The following is a 17635-nucleotide window of genomic DNA, read 5'->3' as shown; positions in this document are numbered from 1 at the left end:
ATTTCCTCAAAATTATTACACCAGAACCTTAGAACCCACATTTATTTGCACTTGACTTTTAATGGAACACGTGCGTACAATTTGCAATCAAAACAGTTAAATTTGCATATCCACCTATCACGAAAATCGTTAAATTCGAGAATCGCCGAATTCGGGAACAGATTGTAATCTTATTCCAGTAGGCTAGTACAAAAATACTTACATAACTATCAAAGCATTACACTAAAGAATATGTAAATTATCAACAATTAATATTGAAATTTGAATACCAAGTGAATAATTCAAATAAACATATTATTATTAGAGTTGTTGACTAAAGGAAAACGGATGTTGGAAAAACGGATTTGGAAACAAAAATACATATAAAATAAATAAATAAATAAATAAAATAATTAATAAATTCATAAAAAATAAATGAAATAGATCAATCAATCAATAAATACGCAAATAAAGAAAAACTATGTTATTTTTAGAATACAGAGTTTCCCACGATTTATTAGTCAGTTTCCACTATTTTTTGGTGCGTTCTTACGGTTTTTTGATCGTATCCTATAGATTTTTGGTTCGTTCCCATAATTTATTGGTATTTTCCGATTGGATATCAATACAATTGTACCAAAAAAATCGGGAAACGGCCTAAAAATCGTGTGAACGCACCAAAAAAATATGGGAACCCACCAAAAATTGATGGAAACCAATCAATAAACCGTTGGAAACCCTGTATGAAGCACATATTCTAAAAATTAAATAAAAAATATAAAATTCCTCATGTCCTTTTATAGCTATTTCGTAAATGTTTTTTTGTAATGAAACCTACAAAGTAAATATGATTTCGTGTTTTTCAATGGTACTTAATGTTTATTTTACTATTAGTCCATCAAAGTTTTCTTTAATCTTATTATTTGCTACCTTAAGTAAAAAAACGCATCTTAAGAACCATGGAAAAATATGAGCTGTGAAATTTAACATGTTTTCCAATTGGTTTGAGCTTATAGCATAATAAACAATACTCCTCCTACCATTTAAGCGTTAATCAGCGTAGCAAAAAAAACATCAATTGTTATCTGTACCGCTGTTGAGCAAACAGTATATAAAAACAGAACTTCTGTTCATATACAGTCAGTGTAGGTCCGACAGTCAAGGAAGCTCACTTGTGGTTGTGAGAAGGATAAGCATTACTTAAACGAGGAAAAATGGTAGTTCATATCATTTTCGCAATTCTACTTGCATGCGTTAGCAGAGGTAGTGCAAGTCCAATAGATCATCCGATATCTCCCTTCGCTGCTAACTACATTGTCGATGGATCGGATGCAGAGGAGAATGCGGCACCGTATCAGGTTTCACTGCAGATTGATGGTAACAGCACATGCAGTGGATCGATAGTCGGTGATCGCTGGATATTGACAGCAGAGCACTGTGTGCCATTGTTACAATTGTATGCTTTCACTTATCATAATTATGTTTTTGTGTTGTTTATCCTAATTTAACCTAATTTTATTTTAGTTTCTCCGAACGATCTAATAACACTCGTGTTGTAGCAGGCACAAATGATTTGAAAAAGGGCGGCACACCGTATTTTATAGATCGCTTTTTTAACTACGACAATTGCTCAACGATGCTAGTGCATACATTTATGTTTAAGTATGTTTTTTTACTCTCTAAGACAGTTTAATAGTTCAATTCAAAGCATTAATTATGTTTCCATTATTTTTCAGTTCAACGCCTAATGATATCGCGTTAATACGTTTAACAACGCCGTTGAAATTCAACGAGCGGGTAAAAAAGATTGAATTCACGACAGAAACTGTGCCGGAAAATGCTACACTTACACTGACAGGATGGGGACAAATGAGAAATGGGACGAGTCCTGCTAAGCTGCAAACCATCAATGCGCCCTCCATAGGGATTGATCATTGTCGGGCTATTTATAATGAAACGTATCTTAATGACGGCACAATTTGTAGTTTATCAAAACGGGGCGAAGGAGCATGTATGGTATGTACATTGAATAATTCTTAGAATTCATTAGTAAAAGTGTATTAATGGGGCAAACAATTCCGGCTCTTTTAGGGAGATTCTGGTGGCCCTGTGACATGGAAAGGAAAACTGGTCGGTATATTCAAAGCAGTACACAACAAAGGGTGCGGTGAGGGATTTCCAGATATCCACACAAGTGTTGCCTACTACTACAAATGGATAAAGGATACTATTGCCAACAATAGCGTTTAAAAATAGGAATTGAACCGATCAGAAGCAAGGTTTTAAATATATTTTAAAAAGTGATGAAGCATAACACGCGAATTGTCACTTATTTAGATAGAAATTTGATATTCCATAGCCAAACAAACGTGTGATTTCACTACTTTGTATAAGCTTTTGCATGAATTTGCGCTTTGATTTTTTTTTCGTAAATTTATTCAAAATAAGATATAGCAACATGTAGCAATAGACTTACGTAAAGCGTACAGTGTCGTCCTTTCCTTCAGTTCTCACTTTGGCCAATCATAAGCAACACGTTCGAGAGCAGATGAATGTAGTCCTCCTCCACCATCTGCACGTGCGACAGGCCGGTAAAACGGGGCTCCTGTGGTTCGAAAAATATCGGTTCATCTTCCGGCTCTACGTAGGCCATACTTTTGGCGGTTTCGTTCAGCCCATCATCAAACATGACCCGCTTTATCGAGGCGGATGGCGATGGTTTTAGGATCCCCCGAAGAACCGGCGTAGATGAGCTACGTCCCACCGCATCCTGACTACCGCTGCTGCCAGCGATCGGGCTTAAAACATTTCCGGCGCTGCTGCTGCTGCTGCTGCCACTCTGCTGTTCCGTGCCTTGGTGCTGCTGGTGCTGTAGATGCATTTTGCGAACCACATTAATGCGCATCGAATGTTGTGCACTGGCAGAGGACTGTTTTTTCGACTGCTGCGCTGTGGACGATTTCGATCGGTCGCTTGCGGATTTACCACCACCCGTAGTACGTTCGGCTTCATCGTCGTTATCGGTGTCGTGATCGGGCGCTGCAGCGTAAGGATCGTTTATGATTGGCACCACGCCGTGCTTCTTGCGCGAGAGAATGCATTTCGCATCCTTCAGGATGCGTTTCTTCACAAAATCGTGAAAAATCAGCAGTTCCGTGCTAAGCTCCCGCTTGATGAGCTGCTTCTCCCGCTGGGACAGGTTCGTGTCTTTCAACGCGAACAAACTCTGGGACGTTAGCAGTGTTAACACGTATTCGAGTCCACAGACACACCGTTTCGTGTCCAGATGGGTCAGCAGCTCGTTCGATAGCGTGATTGCATTGGTGGAGGTGTAGCTGGACACGCTGGTCATGGAGAGCGTTTTTGCAAACTGCACCCTCTTGCCCAGACGAGACCCGTCCGATGGAGAGCCGGCTGGCGATGGTGATTCGCCAAGGGCGGATCGATTACCACGCGAGAGCAGTCCCATCGTGAGTGAACCGTCGATCGTGTCATCTTGCTCTGTACCCTCCTGAGCCGGCAATTCGTTCAGCGGTGTTTCGTGGAAGCTGTAGTGTTGCTGTGCAAACGTGTATGATTGATTAATATTCTCATAAACCAAACTATCATACTAATGCTGGACTTACCAAGTTCAGAACCTTTGTAAAAATGCAAACCGCTTGCAGCAGCGAGCCAAAGCTTAGCTGGGAATAGTTATCATTGCTCAGCTTGGGCGCACCGAACTGGATCTCTATCAGCGGGCACCACTGGCTGGGAATGAACTCTACATCGCACAGCAGGGAAAGCAGCGGGGGGCTGAAGCAAAGCAAACACTTTGCGCACAGTGTGATGATCTCGATCAGGTTGTTCATCGCACCGACCAGCTCGTCCGAAGTGTCGATCGTGCTCGGATCCATCTCCAGCTCGGACACGATGAACCCAACCGCGTCCGCCGTCCCCGTTGTGAGTCGCTTCAATATTTTCGGCCTGTACAGCAGCGAGATGGAATGATCCATGAGGAACTGAGTGCAGCGCTGCCAATGGAGAGAGAGAGAGAGAATTTAAATTTCCTCCATGGCCATTTGCCCTCTTTCCTATTCTTCCTACCATAAGATTGAGCAAACTTTGGCTGTGCTCTAGCCGCCATTCCTTTTCGAACGGAACCATCGTGCACAGCAGCTGGAGCGTTTCGAGAATCAGCACAAAGGCGCTCGGTTCGAGCGATTGCTTCGCGAGCATTAGCGAATCCATGAGATATTCTTCGTGGATGCCGACGAAAAAGATTGCATCGCGCAAAAATCGATAGCCATGCTTGCTGAGAAGCGCCCGCACCAGGTGTATGCCCTTCGAGTAGATTGGCCACCAATCCTGCGTTTGCCATTGCTGCTGCGTTTCCTGCGAAGCGGGGTGAAAAAGAAAATACATTATATATCAAAGAAAGGAATAGAAAGCAACCACTTCTCTAGCTTACATTCGCCATCACGTACGGACGTTGGAGCAACTCTTTCGGCGGCAACAGCTTCAACCACAGGTAGTCTCCCACGTCGCTGTACAGCAGCTCCTCCGAGCAGCGGCTTTCGGCAAGCAGAATCAGCAAGTTCAGCAGCTCCGTCACCAGTTTTCTGCGACCGTACTCGGGCAGCACCGTGCCGGTGATGCTAAGCAAACGTTGGAACAGCTTTCCCTTCACCAGCCAACTGACCCACCGGGCGCTGGCTTGCGCCGTTGCGGAACCAGCCTCCGGCTGATCGAAGCTTATCGTCAGCTGCTTCAACAGATTGATCGCTAGCAGTAGCGAATTGTACTGCTTGCCCTCGATCGCGTCGCTCACCGTTTTGGCCTTCAGCCCGTGCGCCTGAATGGCAAGCTCGAGCGCGTGTATCTCCTCCCCGGCAATGTCCACTGCCGCGCGCGTTATCTCCGCCGCGAGCGTGTAGTTCTGCAGCAAACGGTCGGCCTGCAGCTCGACCGTCTTAATGCCGATCGCCAGCAGCGCCTCCTTGGCCCGCTGGTGTATGTCGGCGTACGAAATGGCCAGCAGACTGAGCAGCGTTTCGATCTGTCCCAGCATCTGGTCGTCCTTGGTCGCGTCCTCGGTAAACTTGTGATCGAAATCGGACAGCACGATCAGGTACAGCTCCGACAGTACGATCAGTGGGCGCAAATCCTGCAGCTGCTTCACCCGTTCGACCAGCACCGCCAGCAACCGCTCCGCTAGGTACGTTTTGCATCGTTCGGGCAGCGAAATGCCGGGCTCTTTTTTGCGCACGATCAGCACGATCAAATCCTTGAACGATTGCAACCGTCCCAGCCAGTCGGGCGTTTGTTCGTTGGCATTATCGGTACGGCCGCCACCACCACCACAGCCGGAACCGACGCTCACATTGCCTTCGCTTCCATCCGCCGTCTGCCGGTGGGTGTCAGCGTGCGGCAGCTCAAGCACAATATCAACCCATCGCTTGAAGATGCCGAACGTTTGGGTGAAGCGTTCGAACACCTTCGTCAGCTCCGGGCCCATCTTGAGGCCGGTAGCCGAGCTGACGCGAAACAGTTCAATGCCGAGTATGTTGAACAGCTGGCTGTACGAGCGCACATTGCTCGAGGTCTGCTCGCTAAACAGCGGATTGCACAGCGAGGACCAAAAGTTTGGCTTCTGCAGCAGACTCTTCACCAGCGCCTGCATGTTGTTCTTCCACAGCGCATGAAACAGCGACATAATGCGCGACAGCAGCGGGCTGGCCAGCTTGGCCGGATCGTTCGAAATGGCCTCGAGAAACTCCTCCATGTACGTCGGTATGCCGTCGTTGATCATCGTTTTCGGGCGGCCCTTGCTACCGCTGCCCGAGGCCGCCGCACCGTCCTTTGCCAGCAGCAACCGACGATCGGGCTTGCCGTAGTTCACCTTGAAGAACGCTTCCGTCAGTCCGGGCTGCTTGTGTACGCACGATTCGACAAACTCCAGCACGGCCAGCTTCAGATCGTCGCTCTCAATTTCATCGTGCAGCCGCTCGAGGAACGTGTGCCGGATCTGGTCCGGCTCCATGTCCAAACACGCCAGCAGCGACATGCGAAACTCGATCGCAAACCGGCGCAACAGGCGGCAGGACAGAATGGGCAGCCGGGGATTGAAGATGTTGCTCATGTACCCCGTCACCATCGGGATGATGCGCAGCGTGTCGCGCTGCTTCGGCTGCGTGTAGATGGCCGATTCCAGCGGGGACAGGTCGTACTCGTGGATGTGCCGCTTCAGGCGCAATATCTGCATCAGTATCGTCATCGAGTGCTGGATCATCAGATTCAGCTGCTGCTCCGGCACGAGCATCCAGTTCGATTCGCGCTCCATCACCGCCTGCAGGTAGCCGTTGCCGAGACCGACGATTTTCAGCAGCACCATGCCATTGTCGCGGTTCAGCAGGCTGTACACGCAAGCGTCCCGCAGCACGCGGCGCGCATAATCGCTCTCGAGCTTGTCTTCGCTCAGCTGCAGGATTTCGTAGATGTACTGGACGACGAACACCAGCACCCGGTACCGGTCGGAGCTCGTTTCGAAGCGCCAGTTGTTGGCGTACGGCAGCACCTCGCGCAGCAGAAATATGGCGCCCGGTAGCTCCACGCCGAACACGTTGTCGCGCCTAAGCTTGGTGTAGGTTTTGAGGAAGTTAAAGTACGCCATCAGGATCGGATAGCGACCAGCGTTCCGCTCCACGTTCATCAGATAGTAGCCGATGAGGCTCGAATCGTACCCGACTCCGTTGGCGTAGTCCTGGTACGTTAGATTCGCGTTGTTCACCGAAGGCAGAATGTTGAGATTGATGATGCGCGTGTATATTTCCTGCTCGAACAGCGGCACCAGCGCGGTGCACACGTTCAGGCACTGTACCAGCAGATCGACCGGCGGGTTCGGGACGGCTCGGAACTTGAGCAGCACATCGAACACCATCTCGGTCGGGTGTACCATCTCCGCGGTGATGTCGTGCGGTTGCTGTATGCGTCGCACGGCCACGGCCAGGTACTTCAATCCGGTCGCAATCCGCTGCACCCGCTCCGAGTTCAGCGTGCTGGTCGCTTGCGCGTCCTCGAGCAGTTCGTTTATCTCGTGGTGCAGTGCGTTAAAGTAATTGTAGCCCGTGCTAAAGTGCACGTACGTCCGCTGGTTGTGCAGGTCTCGCACGATCAGCTTCGTACCGCGCGGGATGGTGAAATTAATCTTGCTCGATGGGGTGTAATCGTGGCACAGGATGAACTCGTCCTCGTTCGAGCTGGCAGCTTTCCGTATCTCGTACTGGTTCTGCCCGGTGTACAGCTCCGTATAGACGGGCAGATTTTCCAACAGCTCCTGTATGTATTTGTTCTGCGACGAGCCGGCCGATGCGAGCGCGTACGCCACCTTCGACAACGGTGTAAACTCGACCGGAAAGTGCTCCAAACAGATGTTGAACAGTGCCCGTATCGGGTGATCCTCGATTTTGCAAAACTCCGTTGCAATCGTTGGCGAGGTGAGCAGCTCACTCAGCAGATCGTAAATGTTGCTGTGATGGGCGATCGATTCGTCCGCATCGAACAGTTGGCACAGAAATCCCAGATGGTTAAAGATGGACTTCCGTACGATCCTGGCCGTCAGGCTCTGGTCCTTAAACATCGGATGCGATACGATCGCGTGCAGATACTCAAACACGCCGAGCTTGATGGCGCGCGATCCCAGCTGCTGGTAGCGTCTCGTCGTGTCCTCGTCCTCGACCGTGTGCTGCAGGCGAAAGTTGAACAGCATCCACACGAGCAACAGCGGCCCGTGCTCGGGAAATTGATGCAGCGACACCATCGGTCCGTCGAGCGCGGCCACCACCCGCTCGATCCAGCCCGCGTCGTCAAACTTGTCGGAAAGATCGAGCGTGCGGAAAACCAGCGCAAGCTCATTGTACGTGATGCGCTTCACCAGCTCGGCATGGATTTCCGACCCCGGGTCCAGGTGTTCCTGCTGCTTGCCGAACGAATGCTCGCGGAACAGCTTGAACAGCTGGTCCAGCTCCTCCGGGCTGATGCCGCTGTAGTGTACGATCAGCAGCAGGATCTGAAGGATTTCGTTCGTCTCTCGCAGCCGCCGTTCGGCACAGGCGACCCTCGTTTGGCCGTGCAGCAGATCGCCCGCGAGCGGCGCTTTCTGCGAGCTGGGCGGATCCGCTATCAGGTGCGTTAGCTGGGCGAGATACGATTTGCGCAAAGCCTGAAGGCCCATCTTTTCTACCACCTCGCGGTACTCCTTCGAGTACGGATGGGTGCCGGAGTGGAAGTATTCCAGCAGATTCTTCATCACCTTCAGCTGCACCATGCGCTCCAGCGTGTGGTACGTCCAGATGTCGTGCAGCAGCTTCACCATCGACGTTTCGGTGGAAATGTACTCCGCCAGTGCCGTTGCCGCACCGCGGTACTCGTTCACCAGATAGTAGCACAGTATTTGCCATGATTGTACCGCATCTATGTCCTGCAGGAAAGGGAGGGGAGCAATCGAATTGATATGAGTTAGTCGGAACAAACCACAGCTCCACTCACCAAATACTGGTGCAGTTTGTTGGCGAACGGTTGCAGCTTCAGCTGGTTCCTGTCTTTGATCAGCTTCTGCAGCTTTTCCTCCGACGCTTTGGTAGGCTTTTTGTAGTGCAGTATCCCGTCGACCAGCTCCTTCGACACCTGGAACAGCTTCTCCTTAACATCCGCGTTCGGTGTGCCGTAATGTATGCCCGAAACAAACTGCCACAGCTTCCTCCATTGGCTGGAACAGAAAACGGACCGTGTGTAAGGTTATGTGAACGTAAACAAAGCCAAACGAGCGGCAATCGCGCCTCCAACTTGTTTGTCGCCTTCATTGTGCAGCGCATTACCAACACTTACATGATATCGCCGTTGATGTCTTCCATTGAAAGGGGAGTTTAAAGCTAAGAGTTTGTAATTAGCACTTTGTATTCTAGTCTAAATAAACATTTACTTAGGAAAGTAAAGGAAATTTTACAATGAAATGAACCGGGCTGCAGTGTCGGTCACACAAGATGAAGATATTCAATGTACCGAGGTGAGATATGACAGTTGGAGCACGACACATTAAGGAGCGATTACACGGGTGCGTAATTATAGAGACAGTATTTAAAAAAACCTAGTAAAAGCAAAGATTTTTTACATTTTCTTAGTTTTCTTTTTTGCTTATAAATTTATTCTGATTTTAGCGATTATGATGGCATCTCCCTAGATGATAGCATGGTGCACATCCTCACGATTTTTCATCTATTTATCTTGATATTCCACAGTCAAACCACAGCTTTTCACACGCTCGTCCTCATTGTATGACGTCATAATGGTTTGTGTACACAAATCACACTAGCGCAAAAGAAACCGCAACAGTACAGCGCGCTTCGACTCGTTACCCGATATGGGCAGGCTACGGAGCAAGCTGCAAATCTCCAAAACAAGGTCAACTGTCAAACCAATTCTCATTGTGTGCAATCGAAATTTAATTGATTTTGATTAACTGCTCCCTTCCTGCAGACTAGTTTTTATTGGCCGCAAAGGCCCAAAACCTACACCACTGCCATCAAAACCTTTTCTTGCTACGTCGGTGAGCGCAAAACCCCCCGCGAAAGCTGAAGTAGTGAGAGTTTTTTTTTTCTATTGTTGTTGGTATCAGTTAAAAGAATGTCACCACCAGCAAGAAGATTGTGGCTGTGATACGCGGGGCTGCGTGAGATAATACGGTGTGGCACGATGGGCACTCGAATACAATTTGCTGAACGTTGCGGCTGCATTCGATACCGCAGGAAATGCGATAACACCAGCCTAGCGTAAGTGGTAGCGGTTCAGCCATAGACCGGGGGGTCGCGTTTGTGTGAAAGAAAAGTTAGAACGTACAGAGCAACGTGCTTCGGACAAAAACACGTCGGACCGATCCGGGAGCAGCACCACCGATGGCTCAATCATTTACCTGGTAAGCATTGTGTTGCTTTCATATCTGATTTACAGGGCTGATTTTTAAACCAATTCCCCATGTGTAAAAAGTGTTGGCAAAGTGTGAAACTAAATTACGTTTGCCTTGGTACGCGCGACGGCTTGCAAAATTCCGCCGAGGTGCAGGTATTTGTTTACCTTGCTCTTGCTACAAAGTACAATCAGCAAACCTACCCACACACCCCCACCACAAAGGGACTAGGAGGGGGAGGCAGAGCAAAAAGAAGGGGCGCATGTACGCAAGGAACGAGTTGCGCTTACGCAGCAGTAGAAGCGCAGGTTTCCAAACTGCCAGAGCAAATATTTGACCATTAAATGGGTCTTTGTTACCGACCGTCGCTCGGTGACATCGGGCGCAAACGCTCTACTCGCCCCGTCCGTGAGGGCGGGCGGGAAATGCAATAAACGTTCATGGGTTGCCTGGCAGCCGTTTCTATGTATGTTTGCATAAATCGAATCTAATTGATAATGCACACTCTGGCGTCGGTTGAGCGGCGGCCAGTCAACCAGAACGCGTTCAACGAACCCTTTTTGCATATGCTGGTACGGGAAGCACGATGCTCTGTCCCATCTGTCGCGGGGTTGCAACCGACACGCGGTAAATGCATTGTTGTACTTTTGTTTTGCGATGCAACCGGGACCCGCCCATTCTGGGCCAAGTGGAAAGGTGAAAACCACTACACGGAAGTAATGCCAGTCCCCGTCTAGACATGGTAAATTCTAACTCACATTAACCACCAAGCGCGTGTGAACTGCACTGAAGTGGTTTGTTAGGTAATCGTATTTAATAGTGGCACCCCGTGGCAGGTACTTCGTACCTCACGCCGATGAAGGGCTTTCTGGTGCAAACCGATCGTGTTAACAGTTAATATGGTGATTACTATCCTTCCCAGGTTTCCGGTGAACCACCTCAGCAGCACCAAGAGCAACGAGCGCCTGCAAAACCCGTACGAATGTCCGTCGGTACCATTGTGTTCAGCGAACGATGTGCAGCTCCGGTTTCTCTGCCCGGACGATCTCGAGGAGGTGCGAACACTGTGCCAGGATTGGTTTCCCATCGATTACCCGCTCTCGTGGTATGTGGACATTACCTCCAGCACGCGCTTCTTCGCCTTGGCAGCGATCTACAACTTTAGCATCATTGGGCTGATAGTGGCCGAGATCAAATCGTACAGCAAACTCAACAAGGAGGTAAAGTGGGAAATGTTGCCCTCCTGTACGGCATGATGGAAACTGTTTCGTGTGTATGTTTTTTTAAAGGACCGTGGCATTATTCCGGAATCGATGGGACGGGATGCCGAGATTGGCTACATTCTGTCGCTGGGTGTGCATCGAAAGTACCGCCAAAATGGCATTGGCTCGTTGCTGCTGGATTCCCTCATTAACCACCTGACGACTGCGGAGCGGCACAAGGTGAAGGCCATTTTTCTGCACGTGCTAACCACGAACCGTACCGCCATTCTTTTCTACGAACGAAGAGGGTAAATATCCACTTTAAATGAGTCTGGAGACTCATATTGGCATAACTGCTCATATTTGTTCTGTTTAATTTCAGATTTGTTCTTCACTCCTTTTTGCCTTACTATTACTCAATCCGAGGAAAGTGCAAAGATGGTTTCACTTACGTGTCCTACATCAACGGGGGCCATTCGCCTTGGAGCTTATAATATCCTTTTAAAAGTTGTTTAGCTTGTAGCTGCATGGGATCTCAGGGGTTTTGATACTTTTGGCACTCTTTCCGAGCTCTTTTATAGCAAATGTAGGACCTCTCGTGCGAAAGTTTCAATAATGCAACAGCTTAACACCAACGCGCCAAACGTATCGCAGGCGAAGAGTCGAGGAAGTGTGCCAAAAGTATAAATAACCTTGAAAAGCCCTGTATTTCGATTGCCGGATGGCACCAATCTTTTCCCCCAATAGTTCTAATTTCTCCTTAATGACCAACTTTACCGATTATTTGAAGTACTGGTGTTCCCAGGTTCTAACTGCCGGTGGACTTTGCCCATGGATCTGTGGCCGAATGCGGACGGCCTTTCGCTGGGTATGCTACCGTACGATTGGGCGGTTTCATCTTCAGCAGGACGAATAGATAGATCGGACCCGAAGCACAGGAGAGTGGTCGACCTATCGCAAATATCGCCACATCAATCAACCCAGCAAACAGTTCACTGTTTCAGTTTTCTCTTTTTCGTTCCATCGTCCGGGTAGATTTTGAAACTCTTCCATCGTTTTCCATCGATTGTCGTTTGTGTCCTCCCAACGAGATATGATTCTGCTACACCCTCCTCTACCATTACCTTCCGCAAAGTTTAACGTATCCTCAGCATACAAACACACGCACACATACTATTACAGTCGACAGCATTTTCACGTGCATCGAGATCGTTTTATCGCAAGTGTTCATTCAACTGCGATCGCGATGTTTGTCTGCACACGAACAAGCGCAAACACATCCATTTAGCGAACATGCACAAGTAGTTGGCCATCCTTTTTTGTTAAATTAGGTTTAACAGGCTACGTTCGGAATGAAGGAACCGCAAATTGTGATGCGATTGTATGTTCTTTTGTCAGTACGCAAGTAGAAACCAAACGCCCGCAAGTGGTCTCGTTGTCATATCAGTAAGCATTTTATTTGTGATATTACATTCTTCATCATCAGCCAGAGAGAGAGAGAGAGAGGGAGAGATATAAGAGGAACGAGGAACAAGGAGGGATAAAAAACATAAAAAGATTGAAAACAGAGAAAAGGTATAGAAAGAGAGTTCTCTCGACTAAAGGAGACTATAGTAGATTGTACGAAACACTAGAGGAGCATATTTTTAAACCCGCTGTACATATGGTAACGCAACAAACCAACTGACCAACAAAGTGTGTAGCAAATCGAAAGACAAAGAAGCTAAGTCATTTACGTTGAAAAGATATACTATCGATGGGCTAGAGAGCTGTAATATAGCCAACAAGCTGTAGTCGTTTTATATGTGTGAATCGTATATATAGATAAGGACATGGTGTGAATATTGTGTAAGATGAAGCTGTTGAGTAAACAAACCCGTTCAGCTTCTTATTCGCGTTGATTTGAATGGTTTTTACTGAACGGAGGAAAAGACAGATGTACATCTTGTTGTGCCTGTTGGAGTTAATAGCGTACTACTGTTTGTTCTTTGCCGCATGATAATTTAATTGATCTTTTTTTTAATTTATTCAAATTTGGACGTTTTAAAGGGGAGCTTTGTTAGTGAAATGGAAGTTAGTTTTATTAATGAGGGTCGATTCTTTTAAAACTACACACAAAATTACGTTGAACAACGGTGCTAGAGGTGTATCAGTTACAGCCATTTAGAGGGATGATGTAAAAGAGAGAGAAGAAAATGAATCAAATCAAATAACAGAACAAGAACACGTTTGCTGTGGCCTTCCCGAAATACAAGCCTCTTAGCAAAAGGACAGGAAGAAAGAAAAGACAGTTTACGCGTGAACACCACACCACCAACACCCAACACACCCCGCAGCCGCAGTGGTGCGCCAGATTATTATGTATTTGCATGTGTTACAGCATCGAAGATGATATTTATTGAGCCTAAGCAAAAACACGCCACATACAAAACGGTCGCGACATGGCCACCGTACAACCGTGAAAGACAAAAGGAGGAGGGGGGAGCGTAACGGTCAACGGAATCTGTTTACAACAAAAGTTATGCCAAAAATATAGTGTAATGAGTATGTAATTTACCAATCGTATTTTTTTCATTTCGATGTCATACAGTGTAATATAGTGGTGGGAGCTCCTGATTCCGATTATTTGTTCGGAATCAATTTCGGAGCCGATTCCTGAGCCGATTTTGGAGTTGAAGTCGGAGCCAATTCCGCAGTTGAATCTGGAATCGGATTCGAATCCAAAATCAGAATCGGCTCCGGAATTGGAATCGACTTGGGAATCGCAATTTGTTCCGGTAACATAATCAAAATTGAGTCCAGAATTGGAGTTAGCTCCGGAATGAGAATCAGTTATTCAATTGAAATAAGAAGTTTCAGTAGCGCAATCAGTCCGGGAATCTCCATGAGAATGGATCGTTTACACGTAAATTTGGATTCTTTGCGGCTATCAATACGTAGCATCACTGGATCCAAACGTCGCTTCTTATGGAGATGCCGAAACTGACTCCGATCTCCAAGCCGATTCTGATTTGGGAGCTAATTCAGGAACCAATTCCAGAGCCGATTCCGATTCTGGAAGCAATTCCGGGACTAATTCTGGAGCCGATTCCGGACTTACTATCCGGAATATGATTCCGGAGATGATTCCGATTCTAGAACCGATTCCGATTCCGGGCCTTCTTCAGCCATCCCTCAGGTCCGGCACCGGCATTTCCTTCAAACAGTAACACGCCAACCATCGAACACGTTATAGTAGGGGAGGAGCGTTAACGCGTTTATTCTAAAAAACATGTTTGATTACAATTTCCTTACTTTGCCTTCTTGTTTTTCTTCGACTTCGTAGTCTGCTGCGGCTCGCCTTTGCGCTTCGGCGTTTCCACTTCCGCGTCCGCACCTTGCGCCTTCACGCTGAACCCTTCGATGTACGGTTTCACCAGCTCGAACACGAGCTTTTCGTGCTGCACGTTCGTCGAGTCGAGGCTGAGCCGCACGATCACCGGATCGAACGCGCGGAACACAACCTGGCCACAGCGCTGCGTCTGCTGCTCCTCGTCGTACACGAACCGGACGCCCGTTTTGATCTCCTCGTTGTTGCGCCCCGTCACGTAAATCGTACCCTCGAACCCGTACTTCGGCACCAGTATCTGAAGCGCGTTCTTGCGGATGAACAGTATGTACGCCTGCTCGTCCTCCGAGCGCTTGCGGAAGAACAGATGCGTGTGCAGCGCGACCGAGGCGCGGCCCGCGTACTGTGCCATCCGGTTGCGGTAGTTCAGATTGTTGCACAGGTTCGAGTTGACCTTCTTGTCCAGCAGCTCCGGGTAGGTGGAATCGGCCCCGATGCAGGCCGCCAGCAGCCGGTGCACGATGATGTCGGCGTACCGGCGAATCGGAGACGTAAAGTGGGTGTAAATCGGGGCGGCCAAACCGTAGTGGAAGAACTCGTCCCGCTGCACGGTGCCGCTGATGAAGTAGACGGCCTGCATCATGCAGCGCGTGGCCAGTATGCGCAGCATCGTGTTGAAGTACGGATTGTCCGGCTTGACCGCCTTGTCCAGGCTGGTGGCCAGCTCCTTGCCGCTCGTGGTCAGTATCTCGAAGCCCTGATGCTCCGCCGCCTTCACCAGTGGCTCGTAGTTGGCCTGCGGCGGACAGGGATGCCGCCGGAGCATCGCACACTCGGGGAACTCTTGTTCGATCTTTTCCGCGACCGAAACGTTCGCGAGCAGCATGAACTCTTCCACCATCGAGTTGGTTTCCAGCAGCTGCTTCGCCTTCACGTCGATCGGATCGTGCGTTTCGCTGTCCACCTGGAAGCGAATTTCGGGCGACGCCAGCACGAGGGCGCCCTTTTCCGTGCGCCGCTTTTTCAATATTTTCGCCAGCCGGTTCAGCAGGCGCAGCGAGGTGGCCACGTCGTTCGTCTGCTTCGCATCGTCGATGATGATCTGGGCCTCCTCGTACGTGAGCGCACTTTTCGACTTGATCACGCTCTTGTGGTACCGGGTGTTCCGGATGTTGGCCTCGTCGTCCAGCTCCCAGATGCAGGAGAACGCGAAACGTTCCTCGCCACCGCGCAGCGAGCAAAGGTTGGAGCTGAGCAGTCCCGGCACCATGTCGATGCGCTTGTCCACCAGGTAGACGGTGGTGGCCCGCGATGCCGCTTCCCGGTCGAGCGCCGTGCCCGGCCGTATGAAGTGGCCCACGTCCGCGATATGTACGCCGACCTCGATGTTTCCGTTGGGCAGACGGCGCGCGTGCAGCGCATCGTCAATGTCCGTACAGCCGGGCGGATCGACCGAACAGACGGTGATGCCGCGCAGGTCCACCCGCCGCTGCAGATCCGCAGCCGTGATCGTCCACGGCAGCTCGGGCAGGCAGGCCAGCACGTCCTCCGAGAACCGGCTGTGCGGTACGTCGTGCTCCAGCAGGATGACCTCGTTTTCCGTTTCCTTCGAGCCGATCGGTCCGAGGGCGCGCACGAAATGGCCCTGCGGGTAGCGCGAGTGCCGGGGCCACTGGTCGATCGCAACGATGATGCGCTGGGACAGGAGCGTCGCCGCCTGGCGCGTCTCGATCCGAATCCGCGGTATCTTGCGCTCCGCCGGCACGAAGATGTGGCGCGTCGAGCCCTGGATGTGGCTGGGCAGCAGTATGCCACAGTACTGGCGCCACTTGCGCTTAATGATGCCGACCACCTTGGCGGTCGGTTCGCGTTCCGCCTGCGGCTTCACGCTAAACGTCGGGTCCGGTTCGACCATGTCGCCCGGGTCGGTCTGCTCGTCCACCAGCACCACATCGCTCGGCGCTTTCCATTCGCTTTCGGGCAGCATTTCGATCGCGACCGTATCTCCATCGACGGCACGGTTCAGATTCATGCGTCCCTGAATCAGTACCGCCTTCTCGATGCCCTCGACCCGCACATACCCCTCGAGGTAATTTTCGCGTGACGCCAAAAACCCGCCCTGCATCAACTTCCCGCCCTTGATGCCCTCGTGTATCTGCAGCATCGTGAGATGGGAAGGAAACAGTGGATCCTTCGATTCGCTCACCAGCTCACGCTGGGCAATCTTGTCCAGCAGATGGGCAAACGTGGCCTTTGCCGCCTTCATGTACTCCAAGGCCGAGCACGTGTTCAGCCCGAGTGCCATCGCTTTGGCACGATTGTCTGCGTCGTCCGACAGCAGCACGATGCGTACGCCCGCCCCGGCCGACTTCTTGCCCACCCGTGGGGCAAGATGCTTCCCATACCATTCGGCCGCCGTCCGAATCATTCGATCGTTGCGGTCGTTCGCCGACTCGCCCGGTTCCCGCTCCACGTACGTATCCTTGTGGTGTTCGTTCACGAACGTGTAGAACTTGCGGGCCGGATCGGACAGCACGGCCCGGAGCCGCTTGTACACGACCGCGCTGCGATGCTTCACCTCGTCCAGCACCGTGTGCAGGATGATCACGTTCCGGATCGCGCTCTCCTCCAGCAGGTCCATCTGGTAGAGTATGACGTTCGTGTCGAGCAGCAGGTAGTGCGGAAAGGCGAACCGCTCGCTCACCGGTTCCGGCACCTCGTCCAGCAGCGCCGCGTTCTCGTCCGCCGGGCAGGTTTGGCAGGCGGCCGAGCCGCACCATATATCATCGCGCAGGTAGTGCTCGCGGACAATTTTCAGAATATTGCCGCGTTTGGTTTTTTTCATAAACACTTTGTTTGTCAACATTGTGCCGCTTGTCGCTTGCCGGTCGAAAACGTGGTCCCACCAGCGGCTACTTTCAGCATCAAACGGAGCAAAACTCTCGATTCGATTCGAACGTACAGTGAATTATTACCGCTCTTCGACACACCGTAAGGCTGAAAGTTAAGTTTTGATTGGGTTTTAACACTAATTTACACCATTTCCCACACTTGCGTAAAGATCGGCGCGTTTTGGATCGTGCTAGACTTCACGTTTCTGTTGCGGCTTGCACGAGACGTCATCCATTGCAACGTACGCAGCCAACGATTGCACAGAACGCAGCTCGGTCCACCTCACACATGTAT

The 17635-nt window shown here is 50.0% G+C and overlaps 4 protein-coding genes across 5 annotated transcripts; 2 read left to right on the top strand and 2 right to left on the bottom strand.

Annotated features, from left to right (window-relative positions):
* The first annotated feature begins 732 nt into the window (after window positions 1-732).
* Window positions 733-2287, top strand: LOC120961345 (chymotrypsin-2-like). The gene is made up of 4 exons (XM_040385054.2): window positions 733-1435; window positions 1504-1641; window positions 1716-1995; window positions 2071-2287. The coding sequence occupies exons 1-4, from the start codon at window positions 1194-1196 to the stop codon at window positions 2227-2229; spliced, it is 819 nt and encodes a 272-aa protein (XP_040240988.2). The 5' UTR covers window positions 733-1193; the 3' UTR covers window positions 2230-2287.
* Window positions 2288-2392: 105 nt separating this feature from the next.
* On the bottom strand, window positions 2393-9021 carry LOC120949440 (nucleoporin Nup188). The gene is made up of 6 exons (XM_040366747.2): window positions 8845-9021; window positions 8506-8725; window positions 4430-8437; window positions 4066-4353; window positions 3606-3992; window positions 2393-3538 (listed from the first exon to the last, which is right to left on the bottom strand). Exons 1-6 carry the CDS (start codon window positions 8868-8870, stop codon window positions 2483-2485), a joined length of 5985 nt encoding a protein of 1994 aa, XP_040222681.2. The 5' UTR covers window positions 8871-9021; the 3' UTR covers window positions 2393-2482.
* Window positions 9022-9410: 389 nt separating this feature from the next.
* Window positions 9411-13677, top strand: LOC120953120 (N-alpha-acetyltransferase 60). Of its 2 annotated transcripts, none has more exons than XM_040372814.2 (5): window positions 9411-9928; window positions 10842-11139; window positions 11209-11429; window positions 11504-11614; window positions 11915-13677. In XM_040372814.2, exons 1-5 carry the CDS (start codon window positions 9909-9911, stop codon window positions 11931-11933), a joined length of 669 nt encoding a protein of 222 aa, XP_040228748.1. In that variant the 5' UTR covers window positions 9411-9908; the 3' UTR covers window positions 11934-13677. The 2 variants fall into 2 exon arrangements, with proteins under 2 accessions (XP_040228748.1, XP_040228747.1); XM_040372813.2 differs by having other exon boundaries at window positions 11899-13677.
* Window positions 13678-14356: 679 nt separating this feature from the next.
* Window positions 14357-17556, bottom strand: LOC120953116 (exosome complex exonuclease RRP44). Its single transcript, XM_040372803.2, has one exon. The coding sequence runs from the start codon at window positions 17313-17315 to the stop codon at window positions 14412-14414; it is 2904 nt and encodes a 967-aa protein (XP_040228737.2). The 5' UTR covers window positions 17316-17556; the 3' UTR covers window positions 14357-14411.
* Between the last annotated feature and the right edge of the window lie 79 nt (window positions 17557-17635).

The sequence above is a fragment of the Anopheles coluzzii genome, chromosome 2, assembly GCF_943734685.1.
Source record: "Anopheles coluzzii chromosome 2, AcolN3, whole genome shotgun sequence".
Taxonomy (NCBI): Eukaryota; Metazoa; Arthropoda; class Insecta; order Diptera; family Culicidae; genus Anopheles; species Anopheles coluzzii.
Note: the sequence above shows the minus strand (reverse complement) of the source record. Positions and strands in the feature narration are given on the sequence as shown.

Bases quoted from the DNA above. Each gene is read 5' to 3' on its own strand.
- LOC120961345 (XM_040385054.2), top strand. From the start codon at position 1,194: ATGGTAGTTCATATCATTTTCGCAATTCTACTTGCATGCGTTAGCAGA. The intron at 1,642-1,715 runs GTATGTTTTTTT...ATTATTTTTCAG, and splicing joins GTGCATACATTTATGTTTAA to TTCAACGCCTAATGATATCG. The intron at 1,996-2,070 runs GTATGTACATTG...CGGCTCTTTTAG, and splicing joins GGGGCGAAGGAGCATGTATG to GGAGATTCTGGTGGCCCTGT.
- LOC120949440 (XM_040366747.2), bottom strand. From the start codon at position 8,870: ATGGAAGACATCAACGGCGATATCAT. The intron at 4,354-4,429 runs GTAAGCTAGAGA...CCCGCTTCGCAG, and splicing joins GTCCGTACGTGATGGCGAAT to GAAACGCAGCAGCAATGGCA. The intron at 3,993-4,065 runs GTAGGAAGAATA...CTCCATTGGCAG, and splicing joins AAAGTTTGCTCAATCTTATG to CGCTGCACTCAGTTCCTCAT.
- LOC120953120 (XM_040372813.2), top strand. From the start codon at position 9,909: ATGGCTCAATCATTTACCTG. The intron at 9,929-10,841 runs GTAAGCATTGTG...TATCCTTCCCAG, and splicing joins ATGGCTCAATCATTTACCTG to GTTTCCGGTGAACCACCTCA. The intron at 11,140-11,208 runs GTAAAGTGGGAA...GTTTTTTTAAAG, and splicing joins ACAGCAAACTCAACAAGGAG to GACCGTGGCATTATTCCGGA.
- LOC120953116 (XM_040372803.2), bottom strand. From the start codon at position 17,315: ATGTTGACAAACAAAGTGTTTATGAAAAAAACCAAACGCGGCAATATT.